Raw genomic sequence first — 17,639 nt, forward strand, 5'->3', positions numbered from 1 at the left:
TGGACTGCCTACTTACCACCCATGACCGATATGTAGAGGCATTGCCTCCCCATAAACTTTCTCCTTGATGTGAAATTAATAAGAGCTGGGGTTTTCTAAGATGTAAAACATCCCGTCCCAATGCCATACTCTATGGAGCCCTGTCGCATTTAATGATGGGGATGGCTCTTACATTTGAAGAAGGAATATGCAAAAAAAAATTTCTCTATTTTATGAGACTTTTAAGGGGCATATATAGAATAGCCAATACGTTTGTTTCCATTAGTTTCCCACTTGTCATCAATAGTTGTATTGATCTTATTCTTCGTCATGTCACCCTTTCTCTTATACAAAGATGTTTACTTTCAAAGAGATAAAATAGGTGTTGTCTACAAAGAGACCATTTATCTTTTGTACAAAGAGGTTCTCAAACTTTGTGGCTCACCCCGAACCATCCAATTTGGCATTTAATATGTGGGAATAATTGTGACACTCTTGTATAAAAGATAAATGGTCTCTTTATAGATAATTCCAAAAAAAGAGAGGTTTCTTAATGAACCCTTTGAGTGTTACCTTTTCTTCCCCTTGAGAGATGTTTGTATGCAATTATTGAGAAAGAGAGAGATTGTACATTAAAAAGGGTTAAATGATTTTATGCTCTTGGAGGCATATTGTTAATTCGGTCTCATGTATAAAAGCTAAGCTAGAAGTAGTTTTAGGGCACTAAATTTGGGGATATAACCTCTTCAGCCTATAGACAATCTCAACAAAATAAAATAAAATAATCGCATGTTCAATTTGCTTGAAAAGCTTGCATTAATAAAGAGAAATATCAATTGTTGACTGTGAAATGGATGTAATGAAAAACAAATATTTAGACACAAAACATGTTCTTAGTACTAATGTATTTTTGGCAAAATAATGAAAAATCACAGTACAATGTGCCTTATTTTTAAGAAAAAGATTTTAAATAAATTTTAACAATTTTTTTGAATTTTTTTTACGGATGGATTAGCCCATGCCAGCCAATCCACCAAACCAGATCATTGGTATGCTGATCTAGACTAGTTTTTGGACGGTTTGTCTGCCCTACTAATGTGGGAGACTATAATAATAAGGGATTATCTATAAAAAAACCATTTATTTTTTGTATATGGAGGTCATAATTTTTTCCACTCCTTAAATGTCAAATTGGATGGCTTGAGGTGAGTCATGAAGTTCAAGAATTTATTTTTTGAACTTTGTGTCTATTAAATGACACTCTTACAACTATCTATTTTGAAATTCAAGGGACAAGAATGATTGTAACCTCCATATACAAAAGATAAATGGTCTCTTTGTAGACGATCCCTAATAATAAATAAATGCATTTTACTGAGAAGTTACAAATGTGGGGATTACAAGAAATTGGTATATAAATCACTCTACTTGGACATGTCAAATAGATCTTCAACTGATTAAATCTTCCAATACTACCTAAAATTAGGAAGTCTTATAGAAGATTATGAAATGCGAATTACCATATGAGGTGTGGAAGGAAGGGATCGCCAGACATTTGATGGGACTGTTCTTGGTGGGTAACCTCAAAGAATGGATACGAAACTCAATTTCGATCGACGTGCACTAGGGAATCCAAATCTGGCAAGCTATGGTGGTGTTTTTAGTGATTATGAAGGAGGTACCATTTGTTGTTATGCTGGTTCATGTGGTATTTCTACTGCCAGTCATGAGGAGCTGCTATCATTTTTGTATGGTCTAAGAATTTTGGCTATAAATTGGTGTAATAAGGCGTTCCAATCTCCTTGGAAACTTAGATGGATTTGGATGCAGGTGGTGGAGTGTTGCCCATATCTGGAAGTATCTTTTTCGCATTTCTATAGAGAAGCCAACAATGTGGCGGATAGTTTGATGAAACATGGGGTTACTTTGACTGATTTTTCGGTGTGAGATTCTTTGCCTTTTTTATTTTATTGTAATTTTATATGATTATCAATAAAATAACGTAACCTTTGTCAAAAAAAAGAAAAGTAGTTAAAAGTAAAACTAGGAAAAAGAACTTTGGGGAAGTATAACTCATAACGATATATTAAACATGCTGGAAGAATTAGCTAAATTGAAAGGGTGGGGCTTATATGAGGCGTCAATCTAGTAAGGCGCGCCTTATAGCTATGCCGAAAGAGGCAGTTTTGGTGCAGAAAATGCTTTGCGATAGCATGAAAAATCTATTGTCATCTTAATTATGAAATTTAAAGTTCCAAAAATATTGACAATTGAGAAGATCTATAAATATTTGAAAGTCCTGAAAATAGATGATTTGGATAATGGGTTAGAAGATGAACTATTTTCAAGATTTAAAATCCCATTTTTTTCGCAACCATGATTCTTAAGTTCGAGATGATGAATTTGAGATTTTTCAACATCGGAACATCTCTCCAATGGTTTTTTAACGTGCATCTTACTTCTCCATATTCGCACCTTACATACACTTTTCCGAATTAAAAAGCCAATAGATTTCATACTCTTGAGGGAGTATATTGTCCCGTTACTCCCTAAGGTAAATTGCAACCGACATGTATTCTTAGGACATTAAAATTTGGGGATGTAACCTTTTCATCCCACATGTCAAACTCAATTAAAAATAAATAAATAAATTCCAGATCACATTCTCTGCGCTCTTAAATAAAATAAGGCCTCAATATTGAATAGAAATCGTCCGTTTCAAAAAACCCAAAATTCAATTTTTTTTTTTTTTTTTTTACCTCAAGACTGAACTCCTGAGGGAGTATATTGTCCCCAATTTTTGGATTAAAAAAAAAATCTTCCCAAGTAAATCTTCTACTCGAGGGAGTAAATATACAATATGAACCCACAAGAGTGTAGAGTGTAGAGTACACATTTAGTGGAGGCCAACACTAGAGGGTACCATTGAGCTGAACTTTGAGGACATGGTTGCTATCAAAGTCACATATTCCAGCCCTTTGGGGAATGCCATAGCTAATTACACAAAGCTTACAAGGACTGAGACTATTGAAGAAGATATTATTATTGAAAGGGAACTCAACAAAGGAGTATGTTCCATGGTCCTTAGCATCCCTAATGAATAAGATACAAGGTCTATGTAAAGGGAGGAATTTCACCTTTATTCATGCACATAGAGAAAGCAATTAAAAAATGTAATAGGGAAATGTTCCTAAAATTAGTGAGTGTACCTTAAAAGAAGCCAGACCCCGAAGAATAGAGAAATGTTCCTAAAATTGGTTTGGGACCTCAACAAAGTTGAGGGACCCCACACCGGAAAATAACGGGGATCTATAGAATAGGAGAAACCCAAGGAGTTTGATATAAGTTGGGTCTCCAAAATATAGTTAGTGTCCTAAAAGTATTGGAACCGTTGATCAGTGCCACTAAAAATAGACAACAATAAAAGAAATGTTCACTAAAAATGGAAACGGTTGGTTCAAAACATCACTTAAAAGGTAGACACTAGACACAGAGGGAGGTGGGACTTGGAGGATCAAATAGATAGAGAGAGGTTGTTCCGGTTTTCCGTCAATTGAGAGGGTGGGGACCTCTTGCCGGACCATGCAAGGGGATGAACCAGCAGGAGAAGACAATTGCTCTAAGTTGTTGTTTGCCTGAGTAATACTAAGGGTAAGAGGGCCAAAGCAACAAGGCAGAATGGAATTTTAATGGAGTTGGTCCCTCTTGGCGGTAAAACCAGGTTGGTTGTTTGGTAGTCGGAAACTGGAAATGTGATCCCTCGGATCGATGTGAAAGTTAAAGAAAAATGGAGGTAAATTTTGTGCTATTTCATTTCACATTTGTACATATCCACATGAGCATTCATAATTGGAAAATAAACTTGATGTTTTTAGTTACAAAAGATTTATAGATTTTGGTATGGATTTGTGAAAGTATATGGGTATTGATCCTCCAAAACCATGAATTTCAGATTCCATCGCCTTCTCAACATGTTCATTAATTTCTCTTTACTCAGACAGAGAAATTAATTGGGTGGCCAGTGAGGAGAAAATTTTGTAGATTTCTGTAAAATCAGAAGTGATAAATGCCCCAAATTCTAGCAAAACCAAGTTTTGTGCAGAAATTTAGCCATTTCAGTCTTAAGACCCCATTTAAAGATTTTCCGTTAAAATTCATTGCATTGATTGTAATTCAAGATCTTGACATTTTATTCATTTATGAAATGCATACTATGCTCCCTCAGGAGCATAATTTGCTTCTGCTCCCTCGGGCGATGGACCTACTTGGGAGGATTTTTTAAATATAAAATTTTGGAAGCCACTTAAGAGAATTACTTTATAATTATTCTCGAAAGGATAATTGAAATTTGAGTTTTTTAACCCTGAGATCTCACCATCTAAAAATGGATGCTTTCTATTCATTATTTTTTTTCAAGTGCATAGAGGGTAAGGGTGTAATTATGATTTTTTTTTTAACTGAGGTTAATCAATGGGTTCATGCTAACATCCCATAGGCAAACTAAATTTTAAGTGGGGTTATACCCAAGAGAGTAAATGGACATTCTACTCCCGGGGGAGTAGAATATCTTCTTGCTTCGTTGATTTAAATATTCTATCTATTTGAAAATATTTAGTGGATTCAAAAACTTGGTTGGAATTTCTTATATCTATGCATTAAATTAAGTTCAAATAGGACACACCATTTTGAGCTTAGCTTTTGGCTAAGTTCGTTCTGAAACATGTTTGCTGTCCCATATTTGAATTGAATCATGCATACAGCAATTGGAAGTTTGATTTAAGAATTGACAATCTACAAAATGCTTTCAGTGAGTACTTCCAAAATCAATTTCTTTATCAACCACACTTTTCTATGCAAAGTCGGTAGTCAAAACTTGTAAACTCATTTTGTTCCTTCAATGGCTTTGCCATGAATCCTGGTTCTTGTTTCTCCTTTCAGGGTTACCACGTACAAAATGGATCGAGGTGGGAAGAATCCTCATGATGCAGATTCACAAGCTAATACCCTCGATACACTAATAGTGTCATGGGAGGAGGAGGATCACATTTTGCTCCCCCCACTGTCTTCCTTTCTCCCACCCCATAAGGATTGGTGACCATAATCGGAACAAGAACACCCATTTTTTGTACGCCAGTTGAACCCAACTTTAGAGATGTGTCTCCGATGGCTTTAGTGATTAAAGAAAGGGTCGTTGGGAGTAGAGAATTCCACAGGTTCAAGAACTTGGCCCGAACTGAAAAATGTAGGCGACAAGTCTTTGTTCAAACCGATGCAGGTAGTGTGCTTGGCATTGAGCTAGACAGGACTGACAATGCACAAAACGTTAAGACAAAGATGCAAATGGCGCTCAATGTGCCCATTGAAGAGTCCTCTATTACTTTTGGTGTCATAAGCTTGAGCAATGGCCTCAGTGTCGTCAAGAACGATTCTCCACTTCGCTTAACCCACTCCCACATGCACAGAAGTTCCTCCACACCTTGTTTCTCTTCCTCATCAACCTACAATGATGTCATGGATCTTAGCCCTCCTTTGGAGATTATTGGGGGCTTGCATTGTGGGCCTCACATAAAGAAGCTCATAAGAGAAGCTGTCAAAGCGATGGAGTCAGGGGTGGACCCTGTGCCAGTACAAGGAGGTTTAGGGGGTGCCTACTACATGAGAAACTTGGAGGATGAGAGTATAGCCATTGTGAAACCCACCGATGAGGAGCCCTTCGCACCGAACAACCCAAAAGGTCTTGTGGGTAGAACTCTTGGACAGCCCGGGTTGCATCAATCCATTCCAGTCGGTGAGACGGGGGTGCGGGAGGTGGCTGCCTATCTCCTAGACCATGACTCCTTTGCCAAGGTTCCACCCACCATTCTTATAAAGATTACTCACCCTGTGTTCCATGTTAGGGACAGGAAACCAAGGACAATAAGCAAGATTGCCTCGTTCCAGCAATTTGTGGCCCATGAGTACAACGCAAGCGACCTTGGGTCCTCAAAATTCTCTGTCTCGGCTGTCCATAGGATTGGTATCCTTGATGTAAGAATACTCAACGCAGATCGCCACTCCGGTAATGTACTGGTGAAGACACACAGATCCAGCTTAAACAGGTATTGCAATTTTTATCCTAAAGTTTTTCATTTAGTTGTACATAATTACATATGGAGATTGTTTATGAGTTGCATTGATTAGGGATGCCTAATGGGGTGGTCTTGTTGATTTGAGCCTATTGAACCAACAACATGCACGCAAATGATTCTCAATCCTTAACATCCACCTAAGCAAATGAGTTTAAAGTTAAGGTTAGCAAGGGGGTCCTCACTGCCAATTTGTAAGAAATATTTTTATTTTTTTAGCAGATTTTCTCTTTAATGGTGTAGTTTGATATTTGGAAGGGACACATGTGAATTTTACTATGAGATGAGGACATCTTTTAGTGTCAGCATGCACTTGTCCTTGCTTGTAAATTTTTATTTCATCATCATAAAACTTCATTGTTTCTTTTTTGGTTGTGCTCCTACCAAATGACCAATCACCATTTTTTTTTGGAAAAAATAAGTCTAATAATGGAAAATACTCCTCACAAACATGTACTTAATACCTCTTTAAATGTTAAAATGTCAATGAGTGTGTATGCCCAGGTATCGATGTATGTTAGTGTATGAGAGAGAGAGAGAGAGAGTCTTCTGATGGACAATACCATAATAAATCATTGCCCTTGATTCCAGTTATAACAGGTGCATAGACGTTGGTGAGGGTTATGGGCTTGTACCTATAGATCACGGTCTCTGTTTGCCACAGGCTCTTGAGGATCCTTATTTTGAGTGGCTCCATTGGGCACAGGCTTCTGTCCCTTTTGCTGATGAGGAGCTTGAGTACATAAGAAAATTGGACCCATTCAAAGATGCTGATATGCTAAGAACTGAACTGCCCATGTTGAGGGAGGCCTCTCTAAGGATATTAGTCCTTTGCACCATCTTTTTAAAGGGGGCTGCTGCCTCTGGATTGTGCTTATCTCATATAGGGGAGATGATGACTAGAGAATTTTGTGGCATGGAAGAAGAGAGCCTAAGCCAATTGGAGATATTATGTATTCAAGCAAAGGCTGACCTTGAGGGTGAGGTCTTGGAGGAGATTAAGCATAGTGCTGAGTTAGAGAAGGGAGATTATGATTTGACTGACCACTTTCAATTTGAAATGGAATTGGAATCAGAACCTATCTTGGGTCCCCCAAAAGAGAGCAGGAATGGAGGGCTTCCATGCCTTGTGGTTCGTTCTCCTATTCAATCTATGTTTCTTAGTTGCCATGGAGGGGTAACATGGGATGCTTTGCCATCTTTGCATGAGGGGGATGAAGAAGAGGAGGAAGATTCAATAAAGATTCCCAGCAAGTCACCTAGTTTATCATTATCTCCTCAAGGGGGCACCTTCAAAGATAGGAACCAGAGGCTTCCTATTCAAGTAGGCATGAAGAAGAAGGAATTAAGAAGGTGGGGTCTCTCATTATATGGGGTAATGATACCTGAGGTGGAGACTTCAGCCACTAATTGTATCTCTTTTGCTAGTCTTAGTGAGGAGGAGTGGGTTGCATTTCTAGGATGTTTTGAGGCTCTCCTGCCTGAGGCATTTGAGTCAAAGAAGAACTCGAGCCTAAAGCAGGGGCTTGCGACTTCTTTCCAGTTCTGACTACTAACTATTATTGTGCTAGATGACTAGGAGATTATTTCCGAAAGATCACTCGTATTGCACAACATACTGTACATTGTGTATAGGAACTGTATGCATTGCTGAGAATTGATTAGTGCCTTCTCTCTCTTTTGTTTTCTCGAATTTCAATTGTATCATATTTGTAACACTAATTAATCAATGAATTAATTGTATATTCAGGATATGATGAGTTTTGGTATGGTGACGTATGATGTTCTTGTATTGTAGTTGGTGTTACTTTATTACTATTATTATGGCGTTTCTTGTTCACTTGAATAAACTGAAAACTCTCAAATTGTGACCTGGCTAGGAATTTTATCCAACATTATAGATGTGCAAATGCAGACTAAATGATTACTTTTAGAATTTAGATGGAAATAGTGGTGTTTACTTCAATCTCAACAAAATGTTGTGAAGGGATAATTACTGGTGGTATGGTTTCTTTAATTAAATGAGATTGTAGAAAGGACTTCTATTATTGTTGTAGACTCCAAAATATATTATTTATTATGTTTTTTTTGGTTTTAAGAGGATGAGTAGATGGGTTTATGTTCTCAAATAAGCTTCTAGTATTCATGATTTTGAAATCCTCTAGTGATCCAATTATAAAACAAAAAAACCAAAAAAAACATAAAAAAAAAACAAAAAAACAAAAGGAAGTTCCAACTGATGATTTTCATCAAGCCAAATGAACTTTGGGCTCGTTGGGATGTTCCCTAAGAGGATGGATATGTGTGTGTGTGTGTGTGGGCCGGGTGGATGGCGGGCGGGGGAGTGGGGTGTGCGGGGGTTTTTCTGTGTTTGGTTTGCGAATTATTGAGATTATTTGGGCGGTAATGTGACATTGGAGTAGGTATATGGTTTGTCATATAACTTAGTTTGAGAAATGCATAATTTTGATAAGGTGGTCTTGGGAGTTAAAGTTGGCTTTCTTCTAAATAGAGTTATATATGGCACTACAAAAATCTTGGTAAAAAAGGAAAAAAAAAAAAAAACAACAACAACAAAAATAACGGTCCCATTGTTCATTTTTAAGTTAATTATTCTCCCAAAGCATTATAACTTAAGCACTTGCCCAAAAAAGCATTATAACTTGGAAAAATACCTCAAGTTGTCACTGACATAATAATCCGAATGAAAGCTCAATTCCATTCCCTAGATGATGTTCTAATTTGCTACCATACTTTCATGAATAAATAGGGCGTCTTCCAAAAAAGAGTGGCATCCTTCTTTGACTAAAATGCCTTTTTCATCAACGATAGAGGTGACATTGTTACATATTATGGTGGCTTTGTAGGGTGAGTAGTGTATGTGATAATTGAGTTTCCTGAAGTTGTTTGACATCATTAAAGCTCTCTGTTGTTTGACATCATTAAAGCTCTCTGTACTTACATCTGATGGCTGGGGTGGTGCCAAACAACTGGAGGAAAATCAGGTACTTGTAATTGTATATGTTACCGAAACTATCCTCCATCTATGTCATAACTATGAACATAGCATTTCCTTTCTTCTCTTTTTTGGATAATTTTAATATCTCATCCATGAGTGCAGATGTTTTTGTTTTTGGTGGATTGGGGGATCAATATTGCCAAAGAAGGATTGGAAGCACCAAATGATACCTATTAGTAGGAAATTAATTTGATGGCTTTTGCAATGCATCTCTGAGTTTTATTGGACTTATGCAATTTGGATGATGACCGATCTAATGGCAATAATGTCAGTTTATTTCATGTGGCAGATGCATTACAAATACATTTGGCGACTCAGTTTATAATTGCTTAATGTGTTATCAAATAATATTTCATTGTTTATTGTCGAGTTACACTTTTCTCCATTGTTTTAATTTGAGAGGAAATTAGAAATAATAAGAAAGTTACCTGCCATCGCAAAACTTGTCTCATTCTTTGAATCTGCGGAAGTATGGATTTGAAAATTTTAATTTCTTGCTTTAAAATCCTGCTGCATGAGACATGGTATGCATCAATTTCTAGCAGAAAGAAACACATCCGATTAATTTCCAAGCAAGCTTAATAAGACAAACCTTATGAATAACTTAAGATCCATGAACTTGCAGAAACCCGTCCTTACCCCTTCATGCACTAGAAATTTCATTTTGGGGAGTATGGATTCAATGCGTTATCTAATATTATTTAAAATTGCTTATTATTTTGTTATATGTTTGTCATTCTTTCAAATTGAGAAGCAACTAGATAAAAGTGATAGAGTTTCCTAGAATCATATGCTTGTTTTGTTTGCTGATATTCTGGAAATATGAAATTGAAACTACACATAGCAATGGGCAAAATAATCTTTCTATGGAGCTTTCCTTATTAAATAGGCTTTCATATTGAAAAAAGAAGGAAACCCAAACCCAAGCTTAATTAATACAAAGTCAACCCTTTCTATTGTGCTCTGGTATGTGACTAAACTCAAAATCAACATGCACGAAAGCACGCTCAACTTCTGCTAGTTGTTCAAGCTTCTCCTGTAGAGTTTCTCCAATGTTATGCGCTTGGTTTAGGAGCATATCTCCTGGTAGCACTATGTCAATCTCCACAAAGTAATGGGATCCAAACGTGTAGGCACGCACAGTGTCTATATGCTTGATTTCTTCATCGTGATTCCATATAAGATAGGTTAGCTTTTGCAAATATTCAGGTGGTGCTGATTTTCCAACAAGCCCCGAAACATTCTCGAGCACAGTTTTTGCCCATGTCCCAATCGTGTAGAGGGCTATCTGTATTGAAATGGATCACTTGTCAACCATGGGAAAAAGATATTTGTTTGCAAGAAAGATCTCAATTTCTTCAAAACTTTGCAAAAAAAAAAAAACCCTAGGGATTTTCACTGAATAAGATATTTTCTTAACATGTTGAGGTTTTCTCTTGGCTTTTTGGATGTTTTTTAGAAAATAATGAATTTAAAGTTAAATCAGATCATGTAACTTTTAATACCAATCTATAAAAATATTTAACTTGTGAAAATCCTCATAAAAAAGGTTATGAAAACATAACAATAATACAAGGTCAAAGGACATACATTTTTAAATTATATGGTAAAATTATTTTCAGTGAAAACATTGTATGCTCTAGAGGAGCATTTCTTGCCTTCACTGCATTGGCTAAAACTATATGTAGGAGTAGTTTTAGGACCCCAAATCTTGCTGATGTATCTCTTCAATCAAGCAATCATCCTATAAAAAATAAAAAAGAAATCAAATGCACTCTATATGTGCATGGAAAAAAATAGTGTTATAAGGTTATTCTTTTCTTTTGAAAGTAATCATTTGATGATTCTTGGATCCCAAAATTTCAGTTGGAAATAATCCACCTAAGAAATTGTTTCACCCAAGGGAGCAAATGTATGGTACACTCCCAGAGCATGCTTTTAATGACATTAATTGATATTGGATAGGCATATAAAACAGTTGTAATGTTTTTTCTAGTCAAGAAATGAAAGGTTATTCAACTAAAGTTGCAGAGTGAGATATAGATGTTGACCAGTATAGCTCCGGTAGGATCAATCCACCAAAAGAAGTGGGAGGCAAGAACAGCAGTGATTAGGCCAACTGAGTTGGTGAGGACATCAAAAAAGTGATCTTTGGCATAGGCGCTGACAATCTCATTCTTAAACCTCCGACAATAGATTGTTAGTGCCAGCTTCACCCCAGTCACTGAAACCATTATCCCAATAACCCACTGCTCTGTTTTCCCATTAAACGATGTGTGCCCCTGCAACCATCTATCATTTTTAGAATAATTCAGATATTTCGATAACAAGTGCCATATTAAAGATGGGAAATGATCCTGAGAGACCTGATCCTACATGAAAATGTGTAGGAACCCGATCTTTATCCTTGTTGGCCCAACGTGAAGAATGGAGATGACTAGAAACAGCAATTACATCTCAGGTGGAGTAACTGATCGTCTCCACCATCCACGGTTGGCCATAGACGGTGGTGATCAGGGGCTTACACATGTCATTTGGTGTCCCCATTAAAGCACCCCGCTGTCTCGATTGAGAAAGGAAAGGATCCAAGGGGTGGGACAGTCTTGATTAATTTACACCAAATTCTACTACAGGACTAAATCCCATAAAATTAATAGAAAAACAAAAGCCTGTCAACAATTAAATAAATTTTTTTTTTATTGTATTTTTTCTTTACATAAATTTCAATTTTTAGTGACTTGTAGGTTCAGAGATTTTCTGAAGATAAACCATAATGTTGAATCTGTCTAGAATTCCATAGAAAAATATTTTTTTACCTTGTTTCTTCTAATCAAAAAGTGAAAATGAATGAACTAGGATTTGCCCTACGGTAAGATTGATATTTTATCACTAAAGCACTTACGAATTTCAAATGCCAAGCAAAAAAAATCAAGTAGTTGCTCTATTTAACAAAATTGTATAATTTATAAGGCAACAAATAAATATCTACGGAACAAAAATCCAGCACAGTGCTGCATGAGCTAATTAATTCTGCTGTTTCCTTATCTAAATTCTCTCTGAATGGTTCACGTGAATTTTGAGATTATTTTTACATCTAAGCTCTGACAAAAAGCACTACTAACCTTTGTAAGGAGTTGTCGAATAGACTCGACTAAGATTTGGAAGCCAAGGGTAGCCATAATTGAAGCAAAAACCACAATACCCTGTTCAATTACAGTCCTTCAGTTTCCATTGTGGAGAGAGAGAGAGCGAAAGAGAGAGAGAGAGGCTCACCACCGGTTGCATCCTCTTCTTTCCTATGGGGTACCTATACTGGTTGGGCTTTCTCATGGCATTTGATGTGAACCATAGAATGAAGCCGGATAAGAGATCTAAGAGAGAGTCCAGGGTGGATGCTATAACAGCCAAAGACTTGCTTTCAATCGAAGCGTAAATCTTTGCAGTGAAAAGAATCACATTCGCTGCATTCGATATGTGAACTGCAGTCCTCTCGCTCCTCGCCAACTTCTTAGATTGTTCCTGTAAACACCATCAAAATATGTATATTCTTATGTATGTATATCACGTTAGATCTCTCTCTCTCTAAGTCACAATTACCTCTGTTAATCCGGGGAGACAGCCTAATTCTGTGACTGTCTCCATTTCATTGAACCCCTCAAGAAGCTCCTCTTGCTTCTTATAATACTCTGCAACCTTGTGGCGTTTGCCTGAGACCAACATAATCAAGAAAATCAGATATTACACATTTGAAATGTCACCATTGGAAGCACGACCAGTTACACTAACTCAAAATAACCGAGACAATAAATTACAAAATCAACTAAAACAAAGGTTAGCTTTTGGAGTTCAGAACCTTTCTATCCAGAAATTGCTCATATGAGAAACTTTGGCCAAAAAAATTGAGAATTTTCCTTCTCCAACGTAGTGGAATATCATGGTCTAAATCCCAAGATCTTCCAAGTATAAGAATTAAACCAGCAATGCCTATTCTTTCCTCTTTTCTTCTTTATCAAAAAACTATAAAACAGAAAAGAATATTCATGTGGAGAAGGATGAAGAGTTACTCAAGCTTTTGAGGCAAGAAGGTAGAGCATTAGGATGAGCAGGTGTCCTCTGAGGTAGCCTGAAGTCGTTCACATTGAGTCGCCATGACTGCTCACCAATGGGGATCACTCTGTCTCCATCTGGGTTTGGATAAAGCTCTGTGCTATAATCCAATGAATGGGTTCTCATTTCTTTCACCTTTGTTAATAACCTGGCGGCACAGGAAACTAACTTGAAAGGCTCTAATGCTTGCCTGCTGCATCTTTATATGAAAGTTCACCAAAGGTTTAAAACGCATTCTTAAAAAAAGTAAGCATAGTTTTATAGGAAAAAGTTTATATAAGGCGTAAACCTTTATATTGTACGAGTAAGATGCACTTAAAAATCATACTAGAGAAGGTTGTTCTTATGCAGTCATCTTGACCTCGAGATTGATAGACATGAAAAGAAATGGGATTTTTAGTCTTAAAAATAGTTAATCTTCTAACACATTATCTGTACTGTCCATTTCAAGTGTTTATAGATTTGTTGATCGTCACCATATTTAGAAATTTTAAATATTATAATTGGGGACAACAATAGATTTTCATATTCTCACAGGGCTTTGAGGCACCAAAACTGCATTTTCGGCGTAGTTTTGAGGTGTACCTTACCCATTTTTATATGATATGATACTGTATAAGAATTTGAGAGGAAAGAAGAAGCACGAATGGGGCTTGAGGGATTCTGTGCTTTCACAATTCACACTAAGCATGAGTCTAGAGAATTTTGAAAACAAAATATAGTTTCTGTGACTCAAATTTTTGAAGAGAGTCATCTCGAATGCTTAATTACGACGCATTCCTTCTGTTGGGATTTACCTTGATCTCCTAATCTAGTTTAGGTGGTATTTGCGCTTAAAAGTCTCCCTATTTGTTATTTAAACAAATGACAGGTCAATTTCCCCTTAAAACCTACCCTCTCATCCAAGATCTAAGGTTTATCTCCCCTTAAAAATCTCTCTTTCAAAGTTTTAAAAAATGCCGACCAGGATAGAAATAGGCCGATTTGGATTGAGAATTGCTGGGGACGAACACATCGCGTGAAATATCGGAAACCGGCCTGTTTTCCCATGACACGGCTGGTTCTAACCAGTTCTTTGATGGAACCGGCCCCACTTGGTTCCACAGAACCAGAATGGAAATCCGGACGCGCAATCTAGGTTGTTATCCAAATAAATTTTTTGGTGAAGTATATAAGAGAGAAGAAATAGGAGCTAAAGAAATGGTACTTAACTTTTTAAAAATTATTGAGTTCTCTCTCAGTTCCTCAACTTGAGCAAATTGTCCAATAAATGTGTTATTAGCTAGTATTATAAAACCAAAACAACTTGCATCGGACTTTTAAGTTTTAACTAAAAATAGCAACGGTTTGATGTGGGTGATAAGAGCTAGGGGCCTAAATTTATTTGCATACGTAGTTGTTCTCCTAAATGTTCAGTTTGAGAATATTTTTATTGGCTTAAACAATATTACATAAAATAAACATAGTAAAATGCAAAAATTTATCTTGAAATACTTACCAAAAAAAAAAAAAATATTCTTGAAATTATCTATTACATGGTCGTAACACTTTTATTCTCTCTTATTTGAGGCATTGGAATTTTTTCTTTTAATTTTGAAAAAATTACATACATATCTGTTATAGTTTTCTTGATTACGGCTCTACCGAATAGTTTCGATTATTACCACCGTGTCCTTTTTCATGTCAAAACCGAAATTTTAAAAAAATATGACTTTACTTTGAATTCGGTTGTTTAACAACCGAAAATACACAAATTTTGGTTATTGAAGATCATAAAATTTAAAATTTTTGGTGGTTGAAGAACCAAAAAATTTAAATTTTCGGTTCTTCAAGAACCGAAAAATGTTTTCTCTCTCTTTTGTCGTATTTTCTCTACCTCTTTGAAGTCATAGTATGTGATAAAATCAGGGGAGAACAGCTAGTTTGAGCCCCTAAATTTAGAAAATTCTCAGGGATTATGAACTTACCAAAAAAAGATGCTCGGTGAAGGGGAGATAGAGAGTTTGTTTTTTAAAAAAACCATTTTTACCTATGTAATGTAGAGGGAGAGGTAGAGAGAGGATACACAGACCCACAAGATAAAGAAAATTGGGTAAATTCATTTTTTTAAAATTTTTTTTTGTTTTGACATGAAAAAAATGGATATGATAGTAATAATCGAAACTATTCGGTAGAACCATAATAACATAAACTATAATGGATATGTATGTAAGTTTCCCTTTACTTTTTCCTTTTTCAAACTTTCGATGAAAGCCATCACAACTTTGGTCCAAATTCCTAGTACCGCCTTCTTCATTAATTTAATATCATACTAATCTTACTAGTATTATTGATTTTAGAATAATTTAGAATAATATATTTAATAAATCAATTAAATAGTAAATCTGCAAACCAAGGATATACAAACAGATAACCCAATGGCACCCCATAGTTATCAAGTTGTAGTTTCAAGTCCTGCTGACGCCACCTTCTGATACCTTCAAAAAAACAAACTCCTTAATTTATATGAAAAAATGGGTATAGGCCTGGCTTTCCCATTGAATTACCCCCCAAAAAAAAACATGACATTTATATAACTTGGGTTTCATTCGAAAGCTATCCAAACACACTTGTTCAATTACCGGGTTTTAGTGTAACCAGGGTTTGGTGTAATTAAGTTATGATTCTGGGTTTGTTTAATCATGGAGCCAAACAACCCATTCACACATTCAGAAAAAGGTTAGGTTTGTATAAGGTGTTAATCTTATACTATTGAAATAAGGTGCACCTCAAAACTATGTAAAAAATGCAGTTTCAGTGTCACAAAACCTTTTAATGATATGAAAATCTATTGATGCCCCTAATTATGAAAATATATTGTTGCCATCAATTATGAAATTTTCAGTTCTACATGTGAGTCCAAAGACTCATAGAGACCGTATCTCGTAGTTTGACACAAGGCTCATACGAATGTATTTTCCGCGGCCCCCACTTTATGTGGCCGTTCCACCCGCAGCCCTACAAAAACCTCATCCATGTTTGTATAGATCGTTCCTTTCAATCGGTCGATGGAAGTGCTATGTTGGCTCTCGTGGAAAGTACCAAAAACAATAAACATGTTCTTTTTAAAATAGCATTACAATGACAAGTACTGGAAATATTAAAAAAAGACAACTACTTTTTGAAACTAAAGTTCAAATATGAATATTCCAAATTATAAACTATGAGCATGACTTCAAATAATGTTTTCTCACCAAAAGAATATAAAACATCGTAATCAGATTTGCAAGTTATGTTATCTGGACGGTTCTGTTTCAAGATTTTCAAGTATTAAACTATTTTTTGAAATAAATTTTAACCCTTAATTTTTAAGGAATATACAATCCTCAAGGCAGAGTACTGCCATTCTCTACTAGCTTCAGATGTCAGAGCTTTTGAGAGAATGTTTCCCGGTTGCATTGGTTTGTATAGAGCCTTGGCTCTAAACAATCAAAGCAAGGCTCTAAACAATCAAATTAAAGCCTACCTTCAAATAGTGTCGAGAAATATGGTTTCAATACTGAAAATCTTTGCGATAGCTTTAAAATATATTTTCATATTTATTTATAAAGTTTAAAGCTTAAAAAATAGGGTAGATTGACAGATATATGAAAACTTGAAAATCTTGAAAATTGACAATCCAAAAATGTATTATAAAATACACTATTTTCAAAACTTGAAATCTATTTTTTTTTTTATGTCCATGCATCTTGATATCAAGATGATCAATTTGAAGATATTTGTGCATCAAAACAACCTCTTCTAGTGAAAGTTTTTAGGTAGGCTCTATATAAACTTTTCCATTATTAAAATGCATTATGTGTGACACTATCCAATTTTTAGCCTCTCAAATCTAACTGTTTAAGAGACCGACATTCAAGTTTTGTTTTTGAAAATAATCATTTAGTGATTTTTAAGAGCATCTAAAAAATTCAGAGAAAAAAAACTCTCATAATTCAATCATTAACTTAGGGACTAAGTTTGCAATATGCTCTTCATTGGAGCATGCAATAGTGCAAATGTAACACCTACTTATCCAAAAAAAACAAGTTCCCCAATAAAAAACAAATGCTTATGATGTCGGGTTGTACCCCTTATATGAAGTGGTCATTTTTCATGTTATTGCCATGGTTGAAGGTAGGCTCAAAAGAACGTGGTTGGAAGTAGTTCAAAAAGATACGGAGATTTATGGTTTCATTGAGGGAATGACACTTAATAGAACAGACTCATGGATCATGATTCGTATAACCGATCCCAAATAATTGGTAAAAAGCTATGATGATGATCACCATGGTTGAGGGTTTTCATTCCTTTTAATTTTAAATTTTTCATTGAAAACATATCTTGGAGTAGTTGGATATTTGCCCACTAGGATTCGCAAACTCTACATA

The 17,639-nt window shown here is 35.8% G+C and overlaps 2 protein-coding genes across 7 annotated transcripts; one reads left to right on the forward strand and one right to left on the reverse strand.

The window, feature by feature from the left end:
• The first annotated feature begins 3,480 nt into the window (after window positions 1-3,480).
• Window positions 3,481-9,565, forward strand: LOC18432101 (phosphatidylinositol 4-kinase gamma 7). 6 transcript variants are annotated; one of them, XM_088855112.1, is made up of 4 exons: window positions 3,481-3,772; window positions 4,918-6,077; window positions 9,053-9,109; window positions 9,226-9,565. In XM_088855112.1, the coding sequence occupies exons 2-4, from the start codon at window positions 5,143-5,145 to the stop codon at window positions 9,314-9,316; spliced, it is 1,083 nt and encodes a 360-aa protein (XP_088711238.1). In that variant the 5' UTR covers window positions 3,481-3,772; window positions 4,918-5,142; the 3' UTR covers window positions 9,317-9,565. The 6 variants fall into 6 exon arrangements, with proteins under 6 accessions (XP_088711238.1, XP_088711240.1, XP_088711239.1 ...); XM_088855114.1 differs by lacking the exon at window positions 9,053-9,109; XM_088855113.1 differs by lacking the exon at window positions 9,053-9,109 and having other exon boundaries at window positions 9,413-9,565.
• Window positions 9,566-9,970: 405 nt separating this feature from the next.
• Window positions 9,971-13,921, reverse strand: LOC18432100 (metal tolerance protein 10). Its single transcript, XM_020665954.2, has 6 exons — window positions 13,188-13,921; window positions 12,721-12,830; window positions 12,397-12,642; window positions 12,246-12,326; window positions 11,175-11,405; window positions 9,971-10,411 (listed from the first exon to the last, which is right to left on the reverse strand). The coding sequence occupies exons 1-6, from the start codon at window positions 13,354-13,356 to the stop codon at window positions 10,067-10,069; spliced, it is 1,182 nt and encodes a 393-aa protein (XP_020521613.1). The 5' UTR covers window positions 13,357-13,921; the 3' UTR covers window positions 9,971-10,066.
• Between the last annotated feature and the right edge of the window lie 3,718 nt (window positions 13,922-17,639).

This window comes from Amborella trichopoda, chromosome 13 (genome assembly GCF_054954075.1).
Source record: "Amborella trichopoda isolate Santa Cruz 75 chromosome 13, AtrichopodaSantaCruz75HAP2 v2.0, whole genome shotgun sequence".
In the NCBI taxonomy this organism is placed as follows: domain Eukaryota; kingdom Viridiplantae; phylum Streptophyta; class Magnoliopsida; order Amborellales; family Amborellaceae; genus Amborella; species Amborella trichopoda.